Source organism: Rhineura floridana, chromosome 3, assembly GCF_030035675.1.
Source record: "Rhineura floridana isolate rRhiFlo1 chromosome 3, rRhiFlo1.hap2, whole genome shotgun sequence".
Taxonomy (NCBI): Eukaryota; Metazoa; Chordata; class Lepidosauria; order Squamata; family Rhineuridae; genus Rhineura; species Rhineura floridana.
The window spans coordinates 117,665,185-117,691,867 of NC_084482.1; the positions used below are offsets into that span (position 1 = coordinate 117,665,185).

A 26,683-nucleotide genomic window follows, 5' to 3' on the forward strand; every position below is an offset into this window, starting at 1 on the left:
ATCCAAAATGTATTTTTATTGGTAAAGCATTAAAAGAAGGAAGAGACTGGATTTTGATTTTGTAGTGCTATGATTTCATGGGAGGTGTAGGTAGGATGCTAGTTGCTGCTATAGTGCTGTTGCTTTTTTAAAAATAGTTTATTGCCTGTTTTGTTTGTTTTGATTTTTTATTATTTAGCCACTTTGGATTCCTTTTTTAGGGGAAAGATGAAATATAACCTTTCAAAATAAAATAATTACAAGCAGGCAATTTCAAAAAGGAATATAAAATATAAAAATACTTCTGAGAGTGCAGTCCTATGTATGTCTACGCATAGTTAAGCTCCACTGAGCATCTGGATTTATTCCCAGTTAAGTGTTCGTAAGATTCCAGCCTTAATATGCTAATCTGTTTTTGGCATAGTCAGAAGATGCAAGATGACCCTAACATCATACCAAGAATTATACACATCACATTGTTTCTATGATAGACCAATGCCTCATGGGTTGGATCTGGTAGTTTCCATAGGCAAAACTGTGTATTTTGTTCAAGAGAATACCAGAGAGAGGGCGTGCAGTAGAGTTTGAATTTGAAATAATGGCCCAATTAGATGCTGGGAGATTTGTTATATGCTTATTTAAGTCACTGTTAATGAGATCCCCATACTCGGGTGATAGTAAAAGTGATTTCTGAAACTAAAATATTAATACTAAAATATTTGGCTTGAGGTTTATTGTTGAGCTTTATGCTCATTTACATTTTGATTTTATTATATATTTTTTTAGTGTTGCAGTGATTTAGTAGTGTAGTGATTATTCTTTTTATTATGTATTGTTATGCTACAGTATTTGGACTGTTTGTTTATGTGAACTGAGCATAGACAATTTGTGGAAAATGCAGTCTATAAATTGACTATTGACTGTTTACTATTGACTAACTAAAATTCATTTAATAAAATAAAAATAAATAAATAAATTTAATGTGTAAGTCTCTACAGTAGATTTAAAGCTAGTTAACACTTCAAAGCAACAATTGTGATATTAAGATAAGTGGAGAGTAATTGTTTGGCAGACATTCTTTTCCATTTGACAAATAACTCTCAAAGTTCTCAAGCCAGTGATATCCCAGCCCAAAGGAAGTTTGCTAACTAATTCAAATACACTTCTCCTAGGACCTTAGAGGTCTGTGTGACACTTCAGGCTTACTGGTGGCATCCTGGGCTCACTTTGGATTTATGGTTAGGTAATGTATCAAAATTATATCCAAGAAAAGCTTTTCTGTCACCATTATAAATGTGATCTAATACCTGCAGATTCAGCAGAGTTATGGTATACTTCAGGGTCTGTTATACCTGAAATTTAGCTATCATTTCTGGCTTTTCTAACTGTGTAGCCAGCAGCCATTCAGCATCAACTTATGCTTTATGACTTCTTTCTGCAAGAGGCAATGATGCTGGCTATGCTGTTGAGGGTCATTGGTTAAGGTTTTAGATTTGTCATGGACATCACTTTTAATGGCAAACGTCGTGGTCTTGAAACCATTTTAAGACAGCATGATTTTTTTTTACAGATTTAAGTTCTTCAGACATACAGTGTAGTGACCTGGATATTAAAAATGATTTATAACCATGTAATTTTGGAATTAGCAGAGGATTATACAGTGGTGACTGATGCCATCCAGGGCAAGAAGGATGGTTTTTCCTTATCACCTCATGCACATGGGCAAGCAAGGGAGCCTTACCATGCTGTGCGGAATGATCAACACTGGTGCTGCTGCTGCTCTTAGGCTGGAGAGGAATATCTGGAGGCCTGTGTCAGAGGGTGAATTTGGTCTTTCATGTCCCTGTTACATAGTTGTTGCTGCTTGCACCGACATGATTATAATTCCAGATGCTACAGGAAGAACTAATAAAAGCCTTTTTTAATCTGCTCATGCTCAGTGTGAAGCAGCAAATTCTTCAAAAAATTATTTTCCAGCCCTGCTACCCAAAATTATTTTCAACAATACTATATAGGCTTTTTTCCCCTGCATGTTTTGTTTTTAATGTCCTTGCTCGCACAACGAAAGATCATTGTGTGGAGAATAAGTCATGCACATAACACCAGTGATGCAAAATCAAAAATAATTTGATGTAATAAATGAAAGATCTGTATTTATCAGACACTGCTCCATTCTAGACCAGCAACAACAAGACCACTATGCCATGATTATTTGGTTGAGTACTCTGTCCTAATTGCAAAATAGGGCAGCTGAGGACCAGCAGAATGGAAGGAGGAAGGGGAGTCAAAGGATGTTGGCTTGTAGAAGAGCTGAGATATCTGAGAAGGGGCAACAAACTGTAATGATTGGACATCTCACTTGTTTTGACTACTTGTAATGGTTTTCAAAGCCCTGATCACATAGTGCCCAAGTATGCTTTGCATCTAAGGTTATGAGAGGAGCTGGAGATTCAAACACAGGGGAGGAAGACAGGTGTTTGTGAATACAAACAGGAGGCAGAAATAATTATACTATATTATCATGTTATGGTCTGTGACCATTTCAGATAAAAGTATACATGGAGGCATTTATTTCACAGTGACAAAAAAGATAGTAAGAAAATATTCAAGTGCTCTTGCAGCCTCTGACAATAGCCACAACTAATGTGTCCAGTTGTAACACGCATGAACAGGAATTAGAAATTTGCCACAATTTCCATCTGTTGTCTACCCTGGTGCTTCCAAGTACACTGTGATGTAGTACAATCCATAAGAGAGTAACGTTGGTTTGTTTCTCCAAGTAGGTAGTAATGTTACCTTCCTTCCTTCCCCCCTCCCCACACACATCAGACTTGGGACAACCAAAACAATTAGAGTTATTTTTCAATAGGGTTGGAATGAGCAGAGAATTCTGTCACATTTCAGTCTCACTGGCTCTCAATCATGTTCTGTCCCATTTTGTGCAACATTTTGAGGGAAGGTACAAAAACTCCACATTTAAATTGTACACATTTTTACAGTTTTTATGTAAAATACACACTTTTTAAATGTAAAATGTGCACTTTTCAATGCTTTTCAGTGCATTCATCCATAAAAGCAAGCATTTTGTATGTATCTTTTACATAACATCTTTTTTTGTGTGCACACTTTTTTTGCAACAGAACAGCATTGCAAGATCTGGAGAAGTGCATAACCTGACTGGCTGTTGCATTCCTATCTGCAAGCAAGATCAGATGCATCAAATAGTGTCAGTCTGCTGCGAAAAAGAGACCAAATGAATTCCTCCCCAATTCTGATTTTCAAAATTTCTAGATACCTCTTTGTCAATACAGCCAGCAGGATCATGATTAGGCACATTTCTCTATTTACAATGTATTTATATACCAGTCTCTTGCAAAACATCAGGACAGTGTACAGCAACATAAAAACATTTAAAAGCAATACAAAACAATCTTTAAAATGACTGGCTACTCAAAAAACATTTTTTAAAAACGTGAACAGTGGCAGAAACAAGAAGAAGGACAAGCAGTCTCTGGTTTCCTTGCCTCTGTGTAGGGGTGCAGAATAGGCCAGAGGGACAGGGCAAGCCAATGTGTAGCAGCAACAGTGACAAGGAGTTTCCCATAGGCCACAGTGGTTGGCTACAGTGAGGACAGGATGCTGGACTCGGGAGGCTTTTAGCCTGATTCAGCTGGTCTCTTCTTATAAAGCGGTGGGACTACGCAAAGGCATCTTGTCCAAGGGCCACCCAAAAGTAGGTATTGATGCTGACTCTTCTGTTTTTAGCTTGTCATGTTCAGAGACTTCTTTGAAGTGGCTGTCTTCTCTCAGCTCTTGATTGCACTGGCTGACCTGTAACTTGGCTACATAGAAGCATAGCAGGCTGTTGTGTAATAGCTCTTAAGTCATATAACTTTACTGAAATGCATATTCCAGGGTAATCTTTCCCCCCCAGCAATTTCTTTGTCAGAGTTTCAGAAGATGTATTTTTGACACAGGTTTGCAGACAACTGAAATCATTCCTGCTCACTCTAGAATAGCAAATTATACCACTGTGGAAATGCAGCCTGAACTGTTTGGTGCTGCTCTAATCACATTTCCATTCCTTTCCCTTTATGTTTTAGCTAACACTCAGTGCAACTCAACCAGAATACATAAACCAGCATTTTTTGATTGACACTGTAACAATTTACTGTTATCCAGCTGTTGTTCCACTGTCCCTTTTAACAATTAATACAATTCACAGCTTACATCTCTCTTGAAGAGTTGCTTACCACCTCTATTTCAAACTTACATGATAGCATTCACTGTTACACCTCTGAGGCCAGAGCTCATTGTCACTTGTAATATTATTAAGTGGATCCCTTGTGCATCTCCTCACACAGTTGCACACTTTCCTGTTGGTCATGCACCACACAAGACTCCAGTAGCAGAGCAGAATGGTTGCTTTATTAAACAGGTGATAAACCGCACTTGCTCTGAGGCCAGCTTACACAGAACTGAATTGGTAGAGGGCTGAAACACATACACACATAGCATAAATCCCACCCAGTGAGTCCTTAAGAAGACTGTGATGCCCTTCTCTGGCTCTCCCTGTCAGGTTCCTACCTGCTCGTGGCTACTGCCTGTCACTAGGCACTACCAGGGACTCCACCAGTCCGGACTGTCCTTTTTTATGGTTTCTCTCTCCGCTCTAGCACAGACCTCACCAGATCCCCCTGCTAGGCAGCACCACCAGTCACGTCCTATAACCAGTATTCCCAGAGACTCTGCCTGAGTCTCTCTCAATCAGGTTACCTCTGTGACTGCGTGCTTCAGCTGTCCCAATCCCTTTGATCCATATAGAATGCATATAATTCTGGTTTGCTCTGGATACTTGTGGTGTTATATTCTTCCCTTCACCGCTGCCACCAATTGTTACAGTTTCCCTTCAGCCTTGGTAAGTACCTTGCCCTCCCCTCTGGTCTGTATATTCCCCAGCCAAGGATCAGGCCTCCGGTAAACCAAAATAGTGTTTATTAAATATTAGAAATAACAAGTTTACTTTATAAAGGCACATAAGCATATGGTTTCATCTATTCCGGTGATACTTGTCTTAGTATTAATCCGAACTCCACACTCTCCCCACATCCACCAACTCTCCACACAATCTCCTCTCAAAAACCCCACCAAACACCTCTCAAACAACCCACTAACGTCCACCCAGATTCAACTGTCATTCTTCCATTTATATGCTCAGCCATTCTAACACTCAGCCAATCATCCAGCATTCTACTGCTCATTTACTCCCCCCTCCTCTTTCATTCCACTTACCACATATCTTCTATACAAACAGCACTTACCATATATACATTAATACAGGAACATCACAAAGACCTCCCTGGACCTAACAACCGTTGACCAGTGGCAAATATTCCCTTTTTGGCAAGGTGCTTGAGAAGGTGGTGGCGGTCCAGCTTCAAGCGTGCTTGGAGGAAGCATTATTTGATCCGTTACAGTCTGGCTTCAGGCCTGGCCATGGCACTGAAACTGCCTTGGTCGCCCCAATTGATGACATCTGTTGGGAGGAAGATGGGGGAATGTGACCCTGCTCGTTCTCCTTGATCTCTCAGCGGCTTTTGATAACTCTTAGCCACTGTGTCTTTTGGAACGTCTTGAGGAGGTGGGGGTTGGGAGCACTGTGCTTTAGTGGTTCTGCTCATACCTCCAGAGCCGCTTCCAAAAAGTAGTTATGGGAAGCTACTGTTCAGCACCATGGAAATTATCCTGTGGTGTTCCGCAGGGTTGCATCTTGTCTCGCATGCTATTTAACATCTGTATGAAGCCACTGGGACCTGTCATGAGGATATTTAGAGTGAGGTGCCATCAATATGGAGATGACACTGAGCTCTACCTCTCTATTCCATCTGAATCAGGAGATGCCGTTGAGGTGTTAAAACTGGTGCTTGGAGGCAGTGATGGACTGGATGTGGGCCAATAAATTGAGGCTGAATCCTGAAAATACAGAGGTGTTATGTGTCCAGAGTTCTCATGTTCAGGAGGTGGGAAGACGGCCTGTTTTGGATGAGGTTGCTCTTTCCTTGAAAGAGCAGGTTCACAGCCTGGGGGTACTCCTTGATGCAGCACTGTCACTAAAGCAGCCTTTCCCAACCAGTGTGCCTCCAGATGTTGTTGGACCACAACTCCCATCTTTCCTGACCATTGGCAATGCTGGCTGAGGCTGATGGGAGTTGTGGTCCAACAACATCTGGAGACACACTGGTTGGGAAAGGCTGCACTAGAGGTTTAGGTGGCCTCAGTGACTAGGAGTGCCTTTTCCAGCTTTGGTCAGCCTTGGCCCCTTTCGGACAGAGAAGACTTGGCCACAGTGCTTCATGCTCTGGTAACTTCCAGGCTAGATTATTGCAATGTGCTCTATGTGGGGCTGCCCTTGAAGGCGACTTGGAAACTTCAACTGGTCCAAAATGCAGCGGGGTTTTTTTTAGAACTGATATAATCCCTGTTTTAAAACAGCTGCATTGGTTGCCAGTTCGTTTCCGGGCCTAGTTGAAGGTGCTCACGTTAGTGTTCAAAGCCATAAACAACTTATGTCCCAAATATCTAAAGACGGCCTCCTTCCCTACAGACCCTCCTGGGTGTTGAGATCAGCAGAGGGAGCTCTTTTGTTAGCTCTGCAACCCTCAGAAGCTCGGGTGTGGTGGCTGGGAGAGGGCATTCTCTGTGGCGGCCCCTAAGCTATGGAACTCCTTCCCCACCGAGGTGCTTCTAGCAACTTAACTGTATAATTAATTTCAACTGTAGTTAGATGAAATTCTGTTATAAAAGGGGCTGGTTTTAATTGTTTTGATTTATTACACTATGATTAAAAATGAGCTGATTTTGTTTAATCTACTATGTTTAAAAATATGCTTGCTTTTTAACTTTTTTTTTGAAGGCTAGGGGATATTTTATTATTTATTTATTTATTTATTTATTTATTTATTTATTTATTGCACTTGTATACCGCCCCATAGCCGAAGCTCTCTGGGCGGTTTACAGCAATCAAAAACATTAAAACAAATATACAATTTAAAACACATATTTTAAAAACAATTTAAAACACAATTTTAAAATTTAAAACAATATAAAAACAATTTTGTTTAGTCTACTGTGTTATGATTTTTTTCTTGTGTTTCTTGTACTTAATTTTATATGCAATGTTTATAGTATATGTTGATACTAAAGAGGATGTTTTGTTCAGTTAATTGTATTTTATCAATTGTAGTTTTTTGTACCTGCTGTTTTAAGATGATTGACTTATGCTGTACACTGCTTAGAGTTTTATTTAAATATAAGTGGTATATAAATGGAATGAATGAATGAATGAATAAATACAACTTTTGGCAAATGCTAAAGACACACCTCTTTTACCCTGGCCTTCGAGACCTGAGATGTATATTTTTGGGACCCACCCTATTTTCTTTGATGTTGTTTAGGTTGCTTTAACTGTTTTAATTATATTTTTTAATTGTTTTAACCCGCCCTGGTTCCTCTGTGTGTAGGGTGGGTTGTTGTTGTTGTTGCTAACAATGGGGCAATGGTTGCAGTCAGTCTCCTTATGTTTAGCACTTCTGTTGTGCTAAATGGTTTGGTTTTATCTTTTTCCCCAGCTCTTTGCAGAATCATGCAGCTATGTAAAGCATAATAATTGCCACTGTTTTGAACCACAAGAGCCTCTGGGTAATAACAAAGTTGATATAGAAGTTTGAAATGGCATCTCAAGTAATATTAAAATAGAATATGTTTGATCTGACTTGGGCCAGTCACTGTCTCTCAGCCTAACCTATGTTACAGGGCTGTTGTGAAGATAAAATGGGGAGAGGAAAGAACCATATATGCCACCTTGAGCAATTTGGAGGAAAGGTGGGATAGAAATGTAATAATTAATTAATTAAAGAAAATAAATCGTATTTCATACATCATGCATGGAGAGGTTCCAGTCTGTCTGTAACAAACCCTTTATGTGTAAATTTTCAGAATGCCAGAGACTGTCTTCTCCATTTGTATGTATAACTTCCTCACCTGTGTTCCAGTGCAGGAAGTTCAAACAGCCATGCGTATCATACTCTAATAAGTGCAATGTTTTCTCTACTAACCAACAGCCTTCTTCTCTGTAAGACTCAACTCTGAAGTTCTTTGAACAGCATCTAGAGAGTTCAGTACATCAGCGCATAGCACTTCTACGTATGCTTGGGGATGGACTTATAGTTTTTCTATCCAAGGGACAGCCCTTTTTCATCTAATGGAACGCAGTTTCAGAGGGTCCTGTGACCTTTGGGCAGCTTTGCAAGGGGCTATGGTAGGAAGAGGTAACTATGCAAGGAAATGTGATGCATTTTCTTACATTAAAAAACTAATATAGGAAACTGTATTAAGCAATACTAACCCATTTTTAAAAAGCTGTCTCAGGCTTTCTGTTCTGGTCTCAGAAGATTATGGAACTGCACACTTTGGCTTTATGTCAGCAATTAAATCTATTGCACTTCCTTCTTTCTAACTTTAAAATTATGCTGTCAGAAATGACATTTCCAGCGCTTGTGAGTTATTTGATAATTCATTTACCATTTTCCATTTTACACACACACACTTTTTAAAAATGTAGTTGCAGCATAAATGAATAAAGCTCTGACGTCTGCCTTAATAAAAGATAAGACTTCTCTCCTCAAGGTAAAAGTGATTTAGGTTTTTTTCAGCTGTGTGCGTTCTGCTGCTGAATACTGTTGTATTGCATACTAACCATAAGGAATGGAATTCTGATATCTATTTCATTTTCTATTATTGTTTGTCATATGTTTCATTACATGTTGAAACATATTATTAAACAGTTTCTAAAAGAAATAGACTATTTGCAGATGTCTAGTGGAAGCCAGCCTACATTTCACCATTTGTCACAAATATTTGTTGCATGTAAGCACTGTGATCTTTTAGGCACCATGAGCTGTAGATTCTGAGCTCCCCCAGCCCCAAAGACCACTTTGACAATAATTTTATCTATATTTTCTTTCAAATACTGATATTTCCTTTAAAATTATTGGTGTATCCTTTAAGATTATTATTTGCTTAAAAATATCTAGAATAACATCAATATTTTTGCAAGGGGAAAATGGGTTAGTAAAAGCAGCTAGCAAAGAATGAACTCAAATCAATAGCAGCCTGTTAGTCGATGGAATGCTTTTGAACCAGCACCGGGTGCCTAAGGAACCCATCACTAATCACACATGAACATACATCATTTGATATTTCATCACTGAATGTCTCTTGTGAATGTTTGAAATGCCATTTTGTTTTGTGTGATGATTGTATCATGCCTATAAGTTAGTCATCTTGTTATTTCATTCATTAGGTTAGGTAACGAACAAGAATGTATGAATGCACCCATTACTATAGGCACATAACTATGGAGACCCTTGAGTGAAAAGAGTAGAAACTCCTCATAATGGATTTGGGCACTGGTGATTTTAAGAGAAACTGGCATACAGATTCCTAGAGATTCTACCATGTTGTTAGCCTTTTATTTCACTTAGAGTTCTAAATCCCTTAAATCCAAGTATTGTTCTGCAACTTAGAATGTCACTTGGCATTGTGTGTTTCTTTGATTTCTCAATTATAACTTTGTTTTTGCATCTGTACCTCTCACATGCATGCTGATTGCCAACAGTTGCATATTCAGCTCCTCTAAGATGCTTGGTGTGTGATTATCAGACATGAGAGGTAAAATGTGGTAATGATTTATTCTGTTTGCCTATATAGATTTACATGATTGTTCTGCTAGATAAAAAAGAAAGGGGGATGGGAGAGTTGTAAAAATACATTCATATTCTGCCAAAATGCTTTTCATCCAGCATTTGAAAAACACATTGTTTCTCTTTCTTATTTAGTGTAGATTTCTGGGCAACTTATTAGACCATATGGAATATTTGTTTTTGAAAACTGGACATATTAATGTTCAAAATAAAGTGTTGAATTAGTTATGCACACACAGAGAGAGAAAGAAGTAAATGTAAAAGTAAGTTCATGTAACTGCGAGTTGATCATTTTAAAAGTAGATCTTTTTGAGAGGTAGATCCATCTTTGTTCTGAACTTGTCGTAAATGAAAGCACCATACATATATAAATGTTGAAAGCTACAATGCTACTGTGGACAGTTTTGTGCTAACATTAAATGCCACCCTGTCTTCTTTTTCTTTCTCACCTCCCTCTTCTTCAGATAACAAGCTAAAGGGCATTTTTCACCCGAATAAATTGCTTACCGAGGGGCTGGGGGGATTTCAAATTGCTTGAAACACAATTTCCTCACATTGACTAAGCCAGGAGGATAATGGAAGTGACTGAATTATACAGTGCCTCCCAGTGTTTTACATAGTGTTTCTCATTTTTGACAATCTACTGTTTATGAAATCATAGCTAATAGGGATCTTTTGTATATTTCAGGATGGAATGGGAAACCTAAGGATTACAGAAAAAGGTTTAAAGCTAGAAGGAGATTCAGAATTCTTGAAACCTCTCTATGCCAAAGAAATCCGGTCCAAGACAGTAAGTTCTTTGCTTTTTTAAAAAATCCCATTTAAATTCCTCTTTTTATTACTGCAAACACATCACTAGGTGGTAGCACACAATCAATCTATACTATAACTGTACATTAGGTTGGCTGCACTCCAGGAGAATAATTGAAGAGTTAGCTAATATTTGGGTGGTAAGAATTAGCAGCATTATTTGTAAAACAAATATGATAATTAGGCCTTGCAATTAGTCCAATTGCAACTAGTCTAGTATTCCAATTAGTCCAGTACTTTCATTCTAGCTGTGACCTGTTCTATGCTATGGGAGACAAGCAGAGTTTATTTTAATAGTAATGCTCTGTGATTTTCCCCTCAGCGTTTAGCAAACAGAGATATACTGCCTTGAATTGTGGAGGTTCTGTGATAGTTAATATCTACTGACTATCTAATAAGAATTGTTTTGCTTGGTCAATCCAAACATTTTCATATAGGCCTTATTTTGGTTACAGATCATGAATTCATAAGTGAATGCCCCTCCCTTTCTCTCTAGCAGACATTGGTGCTACTGTATGTATGTTTTGTTATGAAAGACTGCAACTGCATTTTATGGTATCATTTAATATACTTCCTTTGGGAGGAAGGGCAGCATATAACTTAAAATAATAAGAACCTCCATCAGCAGAAACAGCAGCGCTTTTTTCTGACAGAACTAATCAGTACTCAAAACTGGCCTATCTTTTTTGCTGCAGCTCCAACACCCTTTGTGATAGGAATGTTTTTGCTCCCCACCTTTCAAAAGAGAGAAAGGCACAGGTGGCTTCCTCTAGATAGGAGGGGGGCTTTGGAGTATATCATGCCTTGGGTGGTCAGTGGGAGACAGCCAGCCTGGCACCAGTGAGTGGCCAGGTTGGGCACTGGCCGAGGATCCTTGGGGCCCACAAGGGCCCCTGAGGGACCCCTACTTATAGGCTGAGAGGTTGGAGTTCCTGCTTTGCGATCCGCACCAGCATCAGGTTGCAGAGCCAGCAACCTGACCCTGCTGCAGTCACAGAGCAGGAGCTCTACCCTCCCAGAAAACACCCCCCATGCAGATGGCATGAGCATGGGGTCCTTCTAGGAGAAAGGGCGGGATATAAATTTAATAAATAAATAAATAAATAGACCCACCCCACCTACCTCCGACTTTGATGCATCAGCACATTAGTGCACTGTGCACACATGCCTGCCATCACCCAAGATGGTGGCAGGGGCATCCTGAAGGGGTTGACACTCTCATTGCCATCTTGGGTAATGGCAGTCATATGCACACAGTGCACTAGCGTCCTCCGCATGGCAACATAGGAGGTAGGTGGAGCAGGCAGGCCTATTTAAGCCCACACCACCTGCATCAGGACGGAGAGAGTGTTGGGGAGTCATGCCTTGTGCTGACTCTTCCCTTGACCCTTCAGCATCAGCAGCAATGAGTAAACATTGTGTTGCCTGACTTCTGTCAGCTTTGGGGAGTGTCTATTTTTTCTGCTTATAACCTCATATGGTAGGGACTAGCTGTAGCCCCAGTCCACCTTTGTGAAGTTTTGGAGTTGACACTTGGTGGCTTTCAGGTTGACAGTTGCCACTCACTCCCCCACCCATTCCTGACTGATCTGGTTTTGCTGCTTCTGTTATCTTTGCTTTGACTGTTTCCCTGACAGGGATAATCTCTTCACTTAGGAGCATTTTATTTTTCTTCCAGGCAGGTTGTCGTCCCCCCCCCCTTTTTTTTTTTACTCACCCCACCACCACTATCATAATTACATTGGGGCATTTTCATTTGGTAATTTAGCAGGCAGTTCTAAGCCTGTTTGTGTTCAATTTTCTTCTACACCTGTTTAGCTTGCAATTAAGTCTTATACTATATTGTGTTGCCCAAATTTCCTTTTGCCTCTGTCCCTTCTTGGTATACTAAATTCTTGAACAACTTTGCAGTGAACAGTGCACTCCTGTGGCTCTTTCTTTCCCCTGCCCCCCTCAAGAAAGCCTTCCTGGTTGTCTGAGGAACAGGAAAGGAAGGATCACAAACCTATTGCTCTTTCTACTCCGCACCCATCAAGAAAGCTTTATTGCTTGTCTGGGGCACAGGAAAGAAAGGAGCAACGGGTTTGCCATATTGGAGCAATCCCATTGGTCCTTCCTCCCCCCCCCAATCAAGAAACCTGTCTTGGTTACCTGGGGCATGGAAATGGAAGGAGCAACAGGATTGGTCTGCTCACTGTTTGCAGGCACTTGATATTGTGTGTGTGTGTGTTCTGCTCACTATGCCATCTGTTTGCACTCGCAGGTGCATCACAGAAAGGTAGATTTCTGCTGAGAGAGATGGAGAGATGTATTGCTTGGCTGTGTGTGTGCATGTGTGTGTGAGAGAGGCATGTATGTGTGTGTGGTCTGGGAGGGAGGGATGTGTTATCTCTATGCATTACAGAGAGAGTGGGGGAGGGATGTATGTTTGGTCTGGGACAGAGGAAGGGAGGGAATGTATGTGTGGTCTCTGTATGTTTGTGTGTGTGTGATAAGGATGGGCAACAATTTCGATTCCGTTTTCATATCAGACCGAATCTATCAAATTTGCACATTCTGAAACAATATGAGAAACAAAACACAGCCATACTTCAAAATTCACACCTTCTCAAATTTTGCAGCGCAGTTCGCCAACCAACCAATGTTTACAAAAATGCATATATTAAGGGAAAGTGTGCATAAAAATGAGTATATGAGTGAAAATAACAGGCAAATATGCATTATATGATGAGAAATCACTTGCAAAAATGTGTACATGAATCAATACTGCCTATGAAAATGTGTTTATTCGGAGAAATTCATACTAAAATGCTGGAGAATTTATATGAGGATTTTTTTAAAATGTGGGGTTGTTGTTGTTATGTGCCTTCAAGTCGAGTATGACTTATGGTGACCCTGTGAATCAGCGACCTCCAATAGCATCTGTCATGAATTACCCTGTTCAGACCTTGTAGGTTCAGGTCTGTGGCTTCCTTTATGGAATCAATCCATCTCTTGTTTGGCCTCCTCGTTTTCTACTCCCTTCTGTTTTTCCTTCCATCCCTTGTGTTTGTGTATGTGCGTGCGTGTGCGTTTGTGCATGCATGCATGCATGAGAGAGAGGAGAGAGAGAGAAATGCACTTAGGCAGAGAGGGAGGGAGAGATGTATGTATAACTGTGTATAGATGTGTATACTTTAATTTGGTTTCCTGCACTGAGCAGGGAGTTGGCCTCGATGGCCTTATAGGCCCCTTCCAACTCTACGATTCTATGATTCTATTTGAAGTGGATGTGTTTGGATGTGGGTCAATGAACTGCAGCTAAATCCTGAAAAGACAGGGGTTATGTGTTCAGGTTCTCAAGTGCAGGAGATGAGAAGATGGCCTGTTCTGGATGGGATTGCACTTCCTTGGAAGGAACAGGTTTGTACCTTGGTGGTACTCCTGGACAGCCAGCTACAGCTACCAGCTATGACTGGTTTGCCAGCTGCATCACATTTTGGACAGAGACAACTTGGCCACAGCATTCCAGTAATTATTGTATCACGCTCTACATGGTGCTGCCCCTGAAGATGCTGGTTGAGGTTTATTTTAATCCCTGTTCTAAAACAGCTGCATTAGTTGCCAGTTCATTTCCAGGCCCAATCTGAGGTGCTTATGCCTTTGTATCAATCCCTAAATGATTCAGGCCACAAATATCGGAGAGACTGTCTCATTCCCTACAGACCCTCTCAGGTGTTGAGAACAGCAGAGGGGGCTTTCTTGGTAGTTCCACACCCTCAGAGGTTTGGGGGGAAGGCTCGAAGACGCCATTATCTGTGACAGCCCCTGTGGAATTCCCTCCCCACAGAGGTGCACCTGGCATCTTCGTTATACAGTTTGGGGCAAATGCTAAAGACATACCTCCTTACCCAGGCCTTTTGGCACTTGAGATGTATATTTTCAGGACCCACCCTATTCTTGTGAATATACTTTGTGTTAATTGCTTTTATACTGAATTCTATACTGTTGTAACCCGCTGTGGGACCTGCTGGTGAAGGGCAGGTGGTCATCATCATCATCATCATTAATAACTATATAATGATGATGATGATGATAGTTTCTTTTCTAAGAACAGAGCTTTAAAATGAACAGGTTACATTCATTCTTTAGGTTTGCACTGATACTATTTCCTACTCAGAAGTATTACTTCAAATTATATATTAACATCCCACTTTGATTTGAGAGCAGATATCTAATTAAATAACTGTAACATCACTTCAATTTTGAGTTTTATTTATCTTATAAAAATTAGGTTCTGTGGTCTCTTCAGTGCAACATCCAATACAAAATTGCTTTTGATTACTGGAGGTTATAACCTTTGTAAATTGGTTGTAGAATGATCCAAGCAGTAGCAAACATTTTTGAACAAAAGCATCAGATATATATACACATATTTTCTTATGGGAATAAAGGAGGACCTTTGACCTATAAAATTTAATTCACTGAAGAAGTCAGTAGAAGTGAAAATGCAATCTGTTTTATAAACAGATTACTAAAGTTGCTAAATTGTGCTGTAATTGGCATTACAAAAAAAAATAAGAATTTTCTCAACCACAACTAATATTTTAAGCTCTGAGTTCACTCATAAACATAATGACAAAATCAAGCAGGATGTCTAGATCTTGTTTGTTTTTCTATAAAGCAAGCAGAGTGCTCCCCTTTATGAGAATAAGACAAAGTCCCTAATCCATGTAAAGACAGTTGTTGCAAATATAAAATGTTGAATGGGATTCATAGTGTTTCATACATTAATACTTCCCCATATTCTCCCTAGGACTCCCAACTCCCAGGAGCAGCTTAGGAGGGTGGAGAAAGTGACAGCTGTGTATGAGGAGTGGAAAAGCTCTGGCTTGTGTGTACACGACCCTTTCAATCCCAACCTTTAATGTTATTATTTCTAGACTAAATATTAGACAAGAAGTCAGCAAAAAAACAAAACAACAATAACAACTATGGAACCATTTCTACTACTTTTGCTTGGCTTTTCCTCAAAATGGACAAGTACTGTATGTAATTCCAGTAACTTCAGATAGACATACATCTAGTATAAATGGTGCAGAATCTGTCTAGAAGGACTGACATTTACTCCTGGCTTTATTATATTTGTTCTTACATGAGACCATCAGATTCATTAGGGAATATTTACATGATGACTCTTAATTCTTATACTGTGTACTTTGATGACAATGAATCCAGGATTTAAATATCCTTGCATTTTAGTTGTTGCTAAGCTAAAGGAACAAAGTGGCAGCTTTTTTTTTTAATATTTTTGCACATGGAGAAATTAATAGAATTTTCCATGTATCAATGTGCAGATTGATGGTAAATCCCTACAAAATAAGAAATTGCAATAATATGAAATAACTCATGACAGGAATGTGTTAATGTATATGATACTGTTTGACACTGAAGTATTAAGCAATCCTGAGAGCTATGTACCCTCTGCTAGTTTTTGACAGTAAAAGATGGAAAAGTTTCATTATCTCTTCCTCTAATATAATCAAGTTACACCATGAGTTTGGCATTCCATACATAATGATATTCATTAGACCAAACTTTTTCTGTATGAAAGAACTTTTTATTTGAAATTTTACCATGAGAAACTGGAAATAGTTCAGAGGAGGGCAACAAGGATGATCAGGGGACTTGAAACAAAGCCCTATGAGGAGAGACTGAAAGAACTGGGCAAGTTTAGCCTTGAGAAGAGAAGACTGAGGGGAAGATATGATAGCACTCTTCAAGTACTTGAAAGGTTGCCACACAGAGGAGGGCCAGGATCTCTTCTTGATCATCCCAGAGTGCAGGGCACGGAATAATGGGCTCAAATTACAGGAAGCCAGATTTTGGCTGAACATCAGGAAAAAACTTCCTAACTATTAGAGCGGTATGATAATGGTACCAATTACCTAGGGAGGTAGTGGGCTGTCCTACACTAGAGGTGTACAAGGAGCAACTAGACAGCCACCTGTCAGGTATGCTTTAAGTTAGATTCCTGCATTGAGCAGGGAGTTAGCCTGAGGTTCGCTCCTCTACCTAGATACATTAATAACCCATGTGCCTGGCTATATGTGTGAACTGGTGCTATGACTACCTACACATATGAACAACAATAATTACCACTACCCATGGGATATCTGTACCTTGGTAGCCTGAGTTTAGAAGACATCATTTTAAACATGTTTAATGTGATCCTTTAATAATCAGTTTTTATATGCTTAGAAATGCAAATGATTAAGCAGTATATAAATGTTTTAAATAAATAAATAGTGATACATTGCAAACAAACAGGAAATATATTTTAATCTTTGAAGTCATAAGAGGTACACTATGTTTTTATTATATGGCTACATATTCCTTTCCATGGAGGATAAGAGAAACAGAATATTGGATAAAAATGTGTATTTGATTGCCCTATATCTGGGTGGAGAACCTTTTTGGCCCAGATCTTTATTTCCCCCACCTTCCCAGGGTTTGGAGGGTGGGAATTGACCTTAGAAGCCTGAACAAGGTCCAGAGGAAGGTAAATAGGGAGGTCCTACTCCCTTTTGCTGGATTGCAGGGCGAGGTAATACATCATCTGGAGGTGAAATGTGTTAGGGTTGAACTTTACTGGTCAGACGGTGTCCATAGTCAGATTTAGGTAATGATTTATTTCTGGCTGCTCTGCAGGGTGCCCAGCATTAAATTATTGGCCGCAGGTGGGGTAAGAGGGACTAAGCTGAGGCTTGTCCTCTTTTGTGGCTGATATGTGTGGGAATTTCACAGGGCAGGGCTTGGTTAGCACCCGTAGGCACCTTAAGGTGGAATCTGAAACTTGCTTTCAGCTTGGTGAGGCCTATTGAAAAGATAAGGTTCACCTTCGCGATAACTCGTAACACCCATTCAGAGTTGTGAGGCTCTGGCAGGGGATGGATAGGAAAGGCCTCCCTAACCACCCTCTGGGGGAAAAGAAGAGACCTTGGACCACCTCCTTTCCTGTGGCAGGGTGTCCTCACCCGATTGGTTAACAGTATGACCCCACACTTTCACTGTGCAGATTATTTTGCATAATCAATCCCTTGCTTGGCTTTATCTTAATAAATGTAGTACTTGTTTTACCCAATCTTCACCTTGTCTCACCTCTTCATTTCCCTACTATGGCTGCAATTCCCGCCTTGCTGGTGAGCCCTTGTAGCCACATCAGGGGAAGTCCTGGCATGGCTTCAAAAGCCTTTGCAAGGCCACACACACAACAACACGTTGAGGTGGGGCAAGGTGGGGCTATTTAAGCCCTGCTTTGCCCCCTCTTTGGCCTCTTTCCAGCCTTGCGCAGTGCCCACCTTCCCTCCTCCAGACTAGTACAGGTTTCTACTGGTTGCCATGTAGAGCTGGGTAGGAATTTTTAGCTTCTTGGCCTTCATTTGCTAACAATTTTTTTGCCTACCCTGTACTGTTCTTCTAATTCATTTGATTGGCTTGTAGCAACCTTGTAAAGACTTTAATTTGGTTAATTTAGATTTGGCTGATTGGCTGTCTTTGCCAAGTAGCTTAATTCTGTAAATAGGTTAATGTGGTCACGTTGTACAGATATGTGTGGGAATTTCACAGGGTAGGGCTTGGTGAGTACCCTTAGGCACCCTTTAAGGTGAAAGGTGGAATCTGAGACTTGCCTTCCAGGTTGGTAAGGCCTGTTTGTAGATAAGGTTCACCTTTGGGGCTAACCTGTAACACCTACTCAGAGTTGTGAGGCCCTGCAAGGGGATGGATCAGGAAGGCCTCCCTTCCACACTATGGAATGGAGGCTGGGGGAAGGGGAGTGGGCTTGGACCATTCCCTTTCCCTTAACCTGATTGGTTAAGAGGGTGATCCCAAACTTTCACTCTGCAGATCATTTTGCATAATCAATCCCTTAATTGGCCTTATATAAATAAATGTGGCCCTTGTTTTACCCACACCCCACCTTGTCACGCCTCTTCATTTCCCAACTATCGCTGCAAATATTATGTTTCCTCAACATTGTTATGTGTAATATCTGTATCTCTTTATGTATACTAAGACCTTTATAGTTCTTATCCAATTTGATAGCTGGCTATATGGAAGAGTTATACCATATTTTAGACCTGCCATTTTTTAATGACTTTTTTAAAAGCTTGTGTTGCGTCCATATCAGGTGTTTAGGAGGAGTCTTAGTATGGAGGAACATGGGTGATGCCACCCCAATTTCAGTGATCACAGGTAGAGAGAAATATAGCCATGGGGATGTGGTGAATTACTATAGAAGACGAGGGCAAGGTTATCTACGCCTTGTTCCTTGCTGCCACTCCTCTCATGGATGGGTTCCTCGTTGCTCATCTGCTGTGCCCACTGGCCTGTATGTGTTGTTGTTTAATGCCAGATCGGTACACAATAAGACCACTCTCATCCATGATTTGATTGTGGATGAAGGTGCCGATTTGGTGTGCGTTGCTGAGACCTGGGTGGGTGAGCTGGGAGGAGATGATCTGACCCAGCTTTGCCCACCTGGATACTCGGTGCAACACTACCACAGGCTGCAGGGACGGGGGGAGGGAGGAGTTGCTGTGGTCTACAGAACTTCCATCCCTGTCACCAGGAAACCACTCTGTCTTAGAGCTGGCTGTGGGGGCCTGCACCTGGTGTTGGGCCGAGGAGACAGGAAACTAGGGTTGCTGCTGGTGTACTGTCCACCCTGCTGCCCAGCAGCTTCTCTGACCGAGCTGACAGAGGCCATCTCGGCTGTGGTGTTGGAGGAGCCCATGCTGAGGCTGCCCCTGATGTTCTGGCTTGGACTTCATGGCCTCCATGATGACCATGGGGGTGTCTCAAGTTGTCACTGGCCCGACATACAGGGTACGGCACACCCTCGACTTGGTTTTGGCTCCAGATGAAGGAAGGGATGGTCTGGAAATGGGGGGTGGATGTCACCCCATTGTCATGGTCAGACCACTTCCTGGTGAAGTTTAGACTTATGGCTCTGATCCTCCCCTGCAGGGGTGGTGGACAGATTAAGATGGTCCATCCCCAGAGCCTAATGAAATCCACTGGATTCCTGAATGCCTCAGGGAGATCCTAGTAGATAGAGTAGGTGACCCTGTTGAAGCCCTTGTCATACTGTGGAACAGCGAGGCGCATCGAGCTTGACATGGTTGCCCCCAAGCACCCTCTCTGGCATTGTGGAGCCCGGTTTGTACCTTGGTACACCAGTGAGCTAAGGGCAATGAAACAGGCTCAACGACAGCAAAAGCACAAGTGGAGAAAGACGTGCTGTGAGGCTGATCGGGCATGAGTAAGACATCATAACTGTGCCTACTGTGTGGTGGTGAGGGCAGCGAAGAAGGCCCACTTCTCTGTCTCCATCGCATCCTCAAGTAGCCGTTCAGTGGAGCTTTTCCATATTGTCAGGAGTCTGTTGACATCAACTCCAGGAAATGGAGTTTTAGACCCTTCGGAGGCCCACTGTGAATTGTTTGCAAGGCACTTTGAAGGTAAAGTTGCTAGCCTCCGTAGCAGTTTTGATGCCCCATCCATATCTACTGTAGTCCCCAATGAGGTGTCCAGTGCAATGTCTGCTGCAACTTCCTGGGAATGGTTTCAGTTGATGCAGCCTGATGATGTATACAAGGTGCTCATGTTGATGCGGCCAGCAACGTATCCTCTCATCCCTTGCCCTTCTTGTCTTATTAAAGCTTGCCAAGGGGGTTTGACCGAGTGGATCCAGGGTGAGGTCAATGCATCATTGTGGGAGGGAGTGGTTCCAGCCGCCTTGAAAGAGGCGGTGATCCGACTACTCCTGAAAAAGCCCACCCTGGACCCATTGGTTTGTGACAACTACCAACCGGTTGCAAATACCCCCTTTTGTCCGGATGCAGGATTGGGACCCTGGGAGTTCAGAGGAGGAGGAGGAGGGGGGAGATGTTAGTTTCCCAGAGTTGCAGGAGAGAGAGAGGACAGAGATAGAGATGTCTGCTGACAGAGACCTTGAGAGCCTGGTAACCAGGGAAACAGATGGCTCCCAGAAGTTTCCTACACCCTCCCCTCTCTCCAGCCCAGAGCAGTTAGAGACGGAAAAAGGAGGGGTTCCAATTCTCCCTCAAGCGGAGAAAAACCTGCCTGACAGTTTAAACCTTCCCCTCCCTCTTCCCCCCATCCTAGAAGCAGATACTTTAGAAGAAGAGAAGGCCATGCCCCCACCCTCGCCTCGTTCCAGGAGGCGTCTCAAAGTAACAAGGGAAAGAGAAAGGAGGGGTTTAGAACAGGGCACTTTGAGACGAAGTGAGAGAATTCGCGCCAGAAAAACCCCTTTATAAAGAGTGGGGGGAGCAGAGCGCCCCTGTTCCGTCACCTTTCTTCCATGTTGCAGGTTCTTGTTTGCAGAAGTTGTTTATGTGACGGAGGAGTCTATGTCTGGAAATTACTTTAATAAAAACTGATTTGCTTTCACCAAGTGATCTGATTCTTGAGTCCCAACCTGAACACGACAGCGTGACAGAACCACCTATTTCACCCTCAACGCTCTCACCATTCGACAGTGACAGCAACGGGGGGAACAAACCCCACTTCTGAGGCAGAGGAAGTGAGGCTCCTGAGTACTAACGTGGCAGACTTACAATCAGATGTTCAAACTCTGTTGGCGGCAGTCAAGGCATTGAAGACTGACAATCAGGCCCTGAAGGCCATGATCGATCGGATGCGAACAGCTCCCCCGGCAGCGGCTGTGAAGGTTCCTATCGGATTACCGCCAAAGTATGGAGGGCAGAGTGATCAGTTGTCTACCTTTGTGGCTCAATGTGAATTGTACCTGGACGTCAGGAATGCAGAATTTCCTGGTGATGGGGCCAAAGTGGCATTTGTGATCAGCCTTTTGGAAGGAGAGGCTGCCAAATGGGTGACTCCGTATCTAGTGAGAAAGGACGCCCTTCTAGGAAGATATAGAGGATTCATACAAGAAATGACTGAGATGTTTCAGGATCCGCAAAGAGCTGAAACAGTGGCAAGGCAGTTGGGGCCCTGAAACAAGGAAAAGGGACTGTTTCCGAGTATACCAATGCCTTTAAAATCCTGTCCCAGGAAAATGGATACAATGATCCAGCTTTGATGTTTATGTACAGAAGTGGACTGAGTGCCGAGATCCTGGATGAGTTGGCCAGAACTACCCCCCTGACAGATCTGCCGGGGCTGATTCGGCTGTGCCTACAGATTGATCACCGGTTGGAAGGAAGGCGCTTAGAAAAGAAACAAGAGGTCCCGAGGTATTCGGTTTCAGCATCTCGCAACAAGACCTTTTCAACCTCAGGAACGGCAAGTAATGCAACCGAGGGACTGGGAGGGGTTAGGCCAAGGCTGTCAGAAGAGGAAAAGGAGAGAAGGCGTTGAGAACGTCTATGCTTCTATTGTTCCAAGCCGGGCCATGTGGCCAGGGATTGTGGACTAAAAGGGAGAAAACCAGAGCCGTCGGGAAACTAGAACACCCAGTCCATGTACAGGCCGGTGGACTGGGCGCAGCTTTGTATAAAGGGCCTCAAATGACCCAACCCCCATCCCAAGGAGTACTGGTTCTCCCTATTTGGATTACAACTCCCCAAGGGACAATGTTTAATTCCACCGCGTTAATTGACAGCGGAGCCTCCACAAATTTCATTGACGCAAAGCTAACCAAGCGTTATGGAATTTCTCAGTGGAAGCTGGACGCTCCCTTATCTGTGGAGACCATTGACGGGAGGCTCCTAAAGTCAGGGGGGGGGTAACATGAGCCACGGAGGAATTGAAACTCCAAATTCCTGGACATGAGGAATCCATTTCACTGTATGTGTCTGACCTCTCAAGCTTCGATGTGATCCTGGAAATGCCCTGACTGGTCAAGCATGAACCAAAGATAAGTTGGAAGGAGGCGGTGGTGTGGTTCCCTTCTCAGTATTGCCAGGAAAATTGTCAACCAGAAAGAATCAAGAGCACTCTGGCGGGGGCAGTGCAGGAAATCAAGCCAGTAACCCTTCCCTCAAAATACGAAGAATATAAGGATGTGTTTGATGAGAAAGAAGCCGAGACCTTACCCCCTCACCGCCTGTTTGACTGCGCGATTGATTTATTGCCAGGGGCAAGTATTCCATCAGGAAGAATTTATTCTTTGACAGAAAAGGAGAGAGAGGCGTTAAGAGAGTTTCTGGAGAAGAATCTGAAGCGTGGATTTATACGTCCATCCCAATCCCCTGCTGGGGCCCCCTTGCTGTTCGTGCAGAAGAAGGGAGGTGAGCTCAGACCTTGTAACGATTTCCGCGCATTAAATCAGATTACCATCCCGAATAAGCTACCCACTACCCCTGATTTTGGAATTGTTAGACCGACTGCGTTCTGCAAAATTTTTCACGAAGCTGGACTTAAGGGGGGCATACAATTTGATCAGAATGCGGGAGGGGGACGAATGGAAGATGGCATTTCTTACGTGTTACGGTCAATTTGAATATTTAGTGATGCCGTTCGGATTGAGTGGGAGTCGTGGCGTGTTCCAAAAATTCATGAATGAAGTATTTAGAGACCTTCTGGATGAGTATGTGGTTTGTTATCTAGATGATATCCTGGTGTTCTCAGAGACCCAAGAGGAGCATGACCAGCATGTGAAAATTGTACTGAAAAAACTGAGAGAGAACCACTTGTATGCTAAGCTGGAGAAATGTGGATTTGACTTAACATCCTTTGACTTTCTTGGATATCGTATATCAGCAGGAGGGGTGGAGATAGACCCTGGTAAAGTGAGCTGCATACTGGATTGGGGTCAGCCAGTCACCAAAAAGGATGTACAACATTTTTTGGGGTTTGCAAACTACTACAGGAAGTTCATCCCGGGGTTTTCCAGATTAACAGCCCCTCTGACTGACTGTGTAAGGGGAAAGAAAAAATTTCAATGGACAGAGAGCGCTACAAGCGCCTTTGAGGAGTTAAAAAAGAAATTAGCTTCTGAGCCTATTCTACGCTTTGCTGACCTGGTCCGTCCTTTCGTTGTGGAAACTGATGCCTCAGATTTTGCCATCGCTGGGGTGTTGTTACAGCCAGACAAGGAAGGGAAAGAGTTGCATCCCTGTGCATATTTTTCCAGAAAACTCAGAGATGCCAAAAAAAATTACACAACATGGGAGAAGGAGCTGTTAGCCATCAAGGATTCCTTTGAGAACTGGAGACAATATCTAGAGGGGGCCCGGCACCAGATCGAAGTGCGTTTAGATCACAAGAACCTAGAAAGTCTGCAGACCGCCAGAAAGCTGAACCAGAGATAAATAAGATGGTCCCAGTTCTTTGCCAGGTTCAACTTCAAAATTATTTACCAAGCCCAGGCCAAAAATCAGAGAGCAGATGCCTTATCCAGACAACCGCAACTCAAAGGGGGTGAGGCTAACGACCAGCCCCAGTACGTTGTCCCGCCAGAGAAATTGACGTTGGGATCATGCCAGCCTTCGTGGGAAGAAGAACTCAAAAGAGCACAACAGGGAGATGCACACATGCTGCAGTATATTCAAGAAGTGGGACAGGATCAAGACCCAGAGGTGAGTTTTCATTGGAAAGATGGACTGTTGTGGTTCAAAGCAGCCAGATATGTGCCTAAGGGAGATCTAAGACTCAAAATCTTGCATCAGTGTCACGACTCCGTGACAGATGGACACTTTGGCATCTTCAAAACCATTCAGAATGTGGCCAAGGACTTTTGGTGGCCCCAGATGCGTCGAGAGATTGAGAACTATGTAAAGTCTTGTTCGGTCTGTATGCGGGCGAAAGCAGACACAGGGAAACCGACAGGACTGCTGCAGCCGCTGCCTGTCCCAAGTGACCCCTGGAAGGATCTCTCCATGGATTTTATAACTGATCTACCAAAGTCACAAGGAATGACGGCTATCCTGGTCGTGGTGGATTCGCTTACCAAAATGGCACATTTCCTTCCTTGCCCAGGAGCTCTGGAGGCCAAAGAGACAGCCAAGTTGTTCATAAAGGAAATCTACCAGCTGCATGGACTACCAAATAGTTTAATTTCGGACCGAGGAACTCAATTTACAGCTAAATTTTGGAGAGCAGTTTGGAAACAGTTACAGACGGAACTAAAACTCTCTTCCGCTCACCACCCCCAGACGGACGGACAGACCGAGAGACTGAACGCTGTTTTAGAAAGGTATTTACGTTGTTATGTCTCCTACCAACAGAATGACTGGGTGTCCTGCCTACATTTTGCAGAATTTGCCTATAATAACTCCCTGCACACCAGCACAGGGCAAACCCCTTTCTTTGCTAACTATGGCTTCCATCCAAAAGCCTTCCCCAGTAGCTCAGGGAGTGTGCCTGTGCCGGCCGCAGGAGAATATCTTCAGGAACTTCAGGCTGTTCAACATTTATTTTATTTATTTATTTATTTTATTACATTTTTAGACCGCCCTATAGCAATAAGCTCCCAGGGCGGTGTACAGCATAATACATGTGTTGAAACAGCAGCTAGAGGAAGCCAAGGCTGAGTACAAGAGAGTTGCTGATCAACACCGGAGAGAGGGCCCATCCCTTCAACCAGGAGATTTGGTATGGCTGTCCACCCGATTCCTTCAGATGCCAGGCAAGTGTAGGAAATTACAAGACAAAAAAGTGGGACCGTTTGAAATAGAGGTTCAGATTAATCCCGTGGCGTATCGCCTAAAGCTGCCAGCCACCTTCAAAATACATCCGGTGTTCCATCGCTCCCTGCTAACAAAGGCCGCCCCTCCCAGTGAGTTGCGACCTACAGAGGCCCCAGGGGCTCCGATCCTAGTGGGGGGTCAACCTGAGTTTGAAGTCTCACAGATCCTTGACTCCAGGTGGAGGCATAATCGATTGCAATATCTGATTCATTGGAAAGGATATGGACCGTCCAACAGATCGTGGGAAGATGAGAAAGACGTCCATGCCCCTGACTTAGTAAAAGAGTTTCATCAACGCTTCCCTCACCGACCCAGACCAACAGTTGGGGGGGAAGTACAGCATGGGGAAGGGGATGGTGTCCGGATGCAGGACTGGGACCCTGGGAGTTCAGAGGATGAGGAGGAGGGGGGAGATGTTAGTTTCCCAGAGTTGCAGGAGAGAGGACAGAGATAGAGATGTCTGCCGACAGAGACCTTAAGAGCCTGGTAACCAGGGAAACAAACGGCTCCCAGAAGTTTCCTACACCCTCCCCTCTCTCCAGCCCAGAGCAGTTAGAGACGGAAAAAGGAGGGGTTCCAATTCCCCCTCAAGCGGAGAAAAACCTGCCTGACAGTTTAAACCTTCCCCTCCCTCTTCCCCCCATCCTAGAAGCAGATACTTTAGAAGAAGAGAAGGCCATGCCCCCACCCTCGCCTCGTTCCAGGAGGCGTCTCAAAGTAACAAGGGAAAGAGAAAGGAGGGGTTTAGAACAGGGCACTTTGAGACGAAGTGAGAGAATTCGCGCCAGAAAAACCCCTTTATAAAGAGTGGGGGGAGCAGAGCGCCCCTGTTCCGTCACCTTTCTTCCATGTTGCAGGTTCTTGTTTGCAGAAGTTGTTTATGTGACAGAGGAGTCTATGTCTGGAAATTACTTTAATAAAAACTGATTTGCTTTCACCAAGTGATCTGATTCTTGAGTCCCAACCTGAACACGACACCTTTTTAGGGAAGGTGATTGAGAGGGTTGTGGTGCAGCAATTTCAAGTACTCTTGGATGAAACAGATTATCTTGACGCATCCCAGTCTGGGTTCAGGCCTGGTTATGGGACTGAATCGGCCTTGGTTGCCCTGATGGATGACCTTTATCGGGAGAAGGACAGGGGGAGTACAACCCTGTTATTCTTCCTTGATCTCTCAGCAGCTTTTGATACCATTGACCATGGTATCCTTCTGGGCCAACTTGGCGAGATGGGTATTAGAGGCACTGTTTTACAGTGGTTCCTATCCTATCTCCAAGGTCGTTCTCAGAGAATAGCATTGGGTTACTGTCTTTTGACCCCCTGGCAGTTGTGCTGTGGAGTGCCGCAGGGTACCATCTTGTCCCTCATGCTGTTTAACATCTATATGAAGCCCTTGGGAGCTGTCATCAGGAGATTTGAGGCAAGGTGTCAGCAGTGTGCTGACAATACCCAGCTCTATTTCTCCATAAC

At 43.0% G+C, this 26,683-nt stretch overlaps 1 protein-coding gene across 9 annotated transcripts in view; it reads left to right on the forward strand.

The window, feature by feature from the left end:
- The window catches only part of SGCD (sarcoglycan delta), a 379,008-nt gene that overhangs the window by 110,809 nt on the left and 241,516 nt on the right, over positions 1–26,683 (forward strand). For all 9 annotated transcript variants that reach the window (XM_061617471.1, XM_061617469.1, XM_061617472.1 and 6 more), the window contains exon 3: positions 10,429–10,530. In XM_061617471.1, the coding sequence (XP_061473455.1) occupies positions 10,429–10,530 (102 nt within the window). The remainder of the gene's footprint in view (positions 1–10,428; positions 10,531–26,683) is intronic.